The sequence below is a fragment of the Talpa europaea genome (genome assembly GCF_964194135.1).
Source record: "Talpa europaea genome assembly, chromosome: 12".
Classification (NCBI taxonomy): domain Eukaryota; kingdom Metazoa; phylum Chordata; class Mammalia; order Eulipotyphla; family Talpidae; genus Talpa; species Talpa europaea.
The window spans coordinates 4311119-4317167 of NC_140079.1; the positions used below are offsets into that span (position 1 = coordinate 4311119).

At 43.1% G+C, this 6049-nt stretch overlaps 1 protein-coding gene across 1 annotated transcript; it reads right to left on the reverse strand.

Annotated features, from left to right (window-relative positions):
- Positions 1-559: 559 nt before the first annotated feature.
- LOC311180625 (olfactory receptor 7A10-like) lies at positions 560-1490 on the reverse strand (the record flags this gene model as incomplete). The annotated part of the gene is made up of 1 exon (XM_084248543.1): positions 560-1490. The coding sequence occupies exon 1, from the start codon at positions 1397-1399 to the stop codon at positions 560-562; it is 840 nt and encodes a 279-aa protein (XP_084104669.1). The 5' UTR covers positions 1400-1490.
- Positions 1491-6049: the final 4559 nt, after the last annotated feature.

Consider the following 6049-nt stretch of genomic DNA (forward strand, 5'->3'; position numbering starts at 1 on the left):
TCCCCAATTATCTGTTTTAAACATTTTAGTAAAGAAAAATTCACACAGACTGTGTTTTTCTTAATACTGAAGAAGTATTCAGACCAATAAAAATAATTAAGGAAGGCCTCCTTGGTGGCACAAGGGGTTAAGCACAGCCCTGTGAAGCAATCCTCAGCCTCTACAACATGAGTTCGATCCTGGCTGGCCATGGAGGAACCCACATGGTGAAAACCTCTCCTGTCTCGCCCGCTGCTCCCCTCAGCAGCATATTTTGTCAGTCTGCCTGTTCTGTTTCCCGCTCTGTCTCTGGTGAATCCTCTCATGCCCCACATCTCTGGCCTGTACCCCAACTCTTGTATGCATAAATAAATAAATCTTAAAAAAATGAAATATTTTTTAAAAAATAATTAAGGAAATACAGAAAACATATTAATAATGTATGAAAGAGTGATATCAAACTCTGTTCCTAAGACAAACCGCAGATTATCTCTGACTAAGTGAGGACAGGATCATGACTTAGTGCATGAACTGTGAGCCCTGCTGCTCCCGACCAGACAATCTGAGGAAGCGGCCCCCGTCACGTTGGGGTTGCTCTGCAGCTGAAGAGCCTCACCAGGGCCTGCTTTATGTCCATGTTTCTGAGACTGTAGATGAAGGGGTTCAGCATGGGGGTGACCACCGTGTACATCACTGAGGCTGTTGCACTGTCCCTGGAGTCGTGGTTAGCGGCAGAGCTGAGGTACACACCAAGTGCCGTCCCATAGAACAGGGAGACCACAGAGAGGTGAGACCCGCAGGTGGAGAAGGCTTTGTACCTGCCACTCGCTGAGGAGATTTTCAAAACAGAGGACACAATCTTAGAGTAGGAGAAAAGGATGCCACTGAAAGGAATGATTGCCAGAACCCCCACTGTTATATATATCACCAGCTCATTGAGGAAGGTGTCAGAACAGGCAAGCTGGATCACCTGGTTCAGTTCACAGAAGAAGTGAGGGATTTGCAGCTGTGAGCAAAAGAACAGTCGCAAAACCATTAAGCTGTGTAATAGAGAATTCAGAAGACTTAACACCCAGCATGCAAGAAGCAGGAGGCCACAGAACTGGGGGTTCATGATGACCATGTAGTGCAGGGGATGGCAGATGGCCACAAACCGGTCGTAGGCCATGGCTGTCAGGAGGGAGGTGTCCACTCCTGCAAAGAGTAAGAAGAAAAACACCTGGCTGAGGCAGCCCGCGTAGGTGATGGCTTTGTTCCGTGTCTGGATGTTGAGCAGCATCTTGGGGACGGTGGTGGAGGTGAAGCCGATGTCGGCAAAGGACAGGTTGGCGAGGAAGAAGTACATGGGGGTGTGCAGGTGGGGGTCCGTGACGATGGCCAGGATGATGAGGAGATTCCCAGTGACCGTGGCCAAATACATGGACAAGAATGACCAGAAGAGGAGGGGCTGCAGCGAGGCCTCTTCTGAGAGCCCCAGGAGGGTGAAGGCTGTGGGGTGGGTTTGGTTTCCTGGTGCCAGGTCGCTGGTGAGCCTGGTTATGGAGACAGAAGTGATGTAAACTTAACCACAGCAGAGCAATTAAGGAGTGAGTTTATCGCCACATCCTCACCAACATTTGTTGTTGCTAGTTTTTTTAATATGTGCCTCACTGTTATAAGATGGTGACTCATTGTGGTTTGATTTGCATTTCCCTAATTAGGAGTGATGTTGAACATTTTATCATATGCATGCTGGCTATTTGCATTTCCTCTTTGGAGAAGTGTGTTTTTTGCTCTTCTGCCCATTTTTTTTAAAGATTTATTTATTTATACAAGCACTGGGTACAGTCAGAAGCGTGGGAGGGTAAGAGAATTCACCAGAGCCAGAGCGGGGAGCAGAACAGGCAGACTGACGAAGTACACTGCTGAGGGAAGCAGTGGGCGAGATAGGAGAGGTCTGCTGTGCCTTATGGGTAGCTCCCTGGCCAGGGATCAAACTCATGCTGAGGTGGACATGGATAGCTTGACAGTGCTGTGCTTAACCCCCTGCACCATCAGGGAGGCCCATGTTACCTGAAATTTTCAAGGCTATTCATGACTCACCTTCTCTTGACACTGAAAATAATTAGCCATTCTTTCATCTAATTCAAACATTTTTCCAAGTCAAAATTTTCTTTGAAAATGTCCTAATATTTTCTTTTTAATACATCGGATCAATTACATTATCCAAATATCATTGCAATCATGGAGAAAAAGCAGTGAGACTGACATTAAAAATTCTAGCCCTAAGGCCTTGCTAGTGTCCTAGGCGTTAAATCTCAGAGCTACCACCAGGGCTGCCTGAGTTTGATCCCCAGCCAAGGAGCTGACCCACAGTTGCGGCAGAGCTCTCCTGTCTCCCCGCTGCTCCCCGAAGCAGTGGATTTCAGTAGCTCAACATGTCTTGCTCCCCATTCTTGTCTCTAGTGAGTCCTCTCACCCCCTGCACCTCTGGCCTGCACCCCAGTTATTCTATGCATAAATAATAAATATATTTTTTTTTAAAAAAAGAAAAATCCAAGCCCCAAACAAGTTTTCTCCTAAGTATGTGTGTCATCTCGGTAAATGATATATGGTGATTATTATTGTTAGGTAAAATAATGTAGTTGGATGAAGAGGTAGAATCTAGAGGAAAGTTGTATAATTAATTCCAATTAGGAGACTTTGAACAAAAAATGTGAAGTTAGAGAATTTTTTTATATAAAGGAGATATCACATGGCAACAATATATGCATGAGAAGAACATTTGGGTTTGGGGAAATAGCCAGAAAAAGATGTGAGTACAGGAGCGTTGCTGGCACAGTTACAGATCCCAGAAGCAGGGGTGTGACAGGAGGGAGTGCTCCTGATTGGGAGTGAGAGGAGAGAGTGGGCAGGAGGCCCCGACATCCTGCTGCCAAGTGAGGTACCTGCACATGAAGTTGTACATTTGCTGATCTTCTAGATGTGGATTGTGTTACGTGTGCTCTGCCTAAGTGTGAACATTATGTATTACATGCATAAATGATCCGTCATTGAATCCCTTCATAAAATACAATGTTTTCCCTCATATTTCGCCTAAATTCTGAATGTTTGATTACAGAAGACAGCTCCACTGGGACAGATGTCTCCTCTGTGCTTCTCTTTACCTGTAATAAGGGTTATTTCCCTGGCTGCAGCCACACACACACTTTCTGATACGTGCTTAGGCCTTGTGTCCTCTGCATAGAGGCAGAGCTGAGAATTGGAAATCACTATGGAGGACGAAAGTAAGAAGTGCTCTACTTTTCAAAGAATCAGCTGTCCAGAACTGTTGTAAAGAAACTGTTGTCCAGAAACAGTTGTAAATAACAACTGTTGTTGTTATTTTCCTTTGCAATTTAAGACACTGGTTCCCTAAAAATTCAAGAACCTTGCCCTGTATCCTTATTTATTCATATCTATTTGTAACTGAAGGAATATTGGGGTACCCCCGCCAGGTATTGCCAACCATAGTGCACCCACACCCACTCACCCATATTCCACCACCACAGACCACTGTGCTTTCTTCCCTCTTTGTTGTTTCCCCTTTCCCCGGCCTCCCTGCTCGGTGGTTCAGTTCTGTGGTCAGCCATCAAGGGTCAGATTCCCAGCTTATCTATTCATTTAGTTACTTTATATCCCACATAGTGATCACATCATCTGATATTTAACATTCTCAAAACACATTTTCAGTTAGCATTATAATTTCAGTTTCCATCCATGTTGCCACAAATGGCATGGATTTATATTCTTTGTGGCTAAGTAGTATTCCACCGTGTGTATATACTACATCTTCTTGCTCTGTTCATATGTTCGGATGTTTCAGCTGTAATATGTAGTGCTATAATATGTATGTAATATGTAGTGGAACAGACCTCGGATTTGAATTACTAGGTCATATGGCAGATCCATGTTTATTGCTGGTGCCACAGCAGTCTGTCCCTTCCCTCCATGTTGATTATTCCTGAGAACATCATATCCCACATGTGCTATTTCCTTTTGTTCAACCCTCTCTATCATACCGTAACATCCACATGAGCAGGGACTTCAGCTAGTTTGCTCACTTTTGTGACTTCATCATACAGAACTATGTCAAGGAACTGTAATTCGTGAAATAAATAGAATAGCAGGAAAAATAAAGCCTCGTCACATACACTGGGATCAGCATGAATGCATTAAGCACAATGGAGCACGAATCTAAGACTTTGGAAGAGTAGTTATAACAAGAACTTAATCACATCCACTGGGTCTCTAAACAGTAAATTGGCAAAGACTTGAAAATGAAAATAAGAAATGACACTCTTTCCAAAGCAGTGGAAAATGCAGATCCAAAGCTCTCATTTCTCTCTAGAGAAACAACAATGGATTCCATATGCTTGAGGAACAGATCGAGATTGTCATTTGAATACAGAAGAATGTGATCCAGGAGAGGGGAAAGTGGGGGCTGTTTTTATGAACAAATTGGCTGCCCATCTTCCCTTTGTCTCTCTGTATGCAGAAACTTTTCAGTTTATGTAGCACCATGTGTGGCTACCTGATTTTCAAGTCACAAGGACATCATTGCCTATGCAAATACTAGAGAGCGCCTAAGTATGTGTTTTCCAGAGGAGACACCTAGATGGGCAGCAAGCACATGAGGGGGTGCTCAGGATCACTCACCAGGGAAATGCAAATCAGAACCAGGAGCTGTCACCTCACAGCTGCTGACAGAGTTCCCAGGGAGATGCCCAAAGGTCAGCACTGGGAGTGGGGTGTAGAGAAACCTGGGGTGCTGAGGGTGGCTAATACACTGCTTCAGGCACAGTGGGTAAGAGAACAGAGGCGCCTCACAATAGCAAAGTTAGACACCCCTGTGATGTGTTCATACATGTACAAAGGCAATGAAAACAGGACATTGAAAAGCCATCTGCACCCCCTTGCTTAGTGAGCAAAATATAGAAATAACCTGTAAGTCCATCATGGACAAATAAAGAACATAATGTGTACATATGTAGATACAAAAAAATATATGCACTATATTATATGTGTACATGATTGCTCTTACTGTCCAAATGAATATACATGGATTATGTAAAACATGTAATGAGTAATATACACACAGGATATGGTGTTTTTACAATACACATTCTATATAGTAAAATGATATCCAGTCAAGAGAAAGAAGGCACCACACAGGCACCTAAGAACATTCTGGTACGTGATAGAAGTCGAGGAACTACAGATACTGCTATCACTTCTGGGTGTGGTCCTGAAACAGACTAAATTGGTTACAGGGACCTGGGTGGGACAGTTGTAAAAAGTTGTTTCAGGACACACACATTGGAAGCTGCTGAATGAACAAGGTTCTGCAAATCCACTGCATGTGACAGTCAGCAGTGCTTTCCTGCAACCTTCCCAGTTGTGAAGAGATTATTTCTGAAACGTTTTGTGACAAAAATAAAAATTCATGTATTGAGGAGGAGTCAGCTAGTGCTGCAGTGGTCATCATATTGCAGTAGATTAATATATCCACTCAACATGTTTGTCTCCAACTTTCACACTGTTTCATGTCAACTAATATCAATGAAAATACAACAGATCACATCACAATGTGAAGAGACATAATAATGAGGAAACACAGATGTGTCATGGACACAATGTGTATGAGAGCTTAGTACTACTAAGACAGCAAGAACAGCCTGTGTTTGACATAGATAGTGGGACACAAAGGATCGACTGAGGCCCACACACAAATTGAAAACTTTCAAACATTTTGTACAACAATCTCTCCATATATGGGGGAATTAACTGCCAAGTATTTATTGTAAAAAAACTCTCATTTATTTCAATATTTGAAAGAAAAACCAGAATAAAAACTCAGGCCTGTAAGTAAACTGTAAGAATGAGAACAATTTGTAATTGAAAAAGGCAAAATTCTAACAAGCAAATCTATGCGGATTTGCCCATGCTAGAGTGGTTGGGAAGTAAAACTCTTTAGTCTCCCCAACTGACATTAAAGAAAAAGGATGACTTCTGTGAGCACCTGCTGTGAGGGGACACTACACACTGTTCC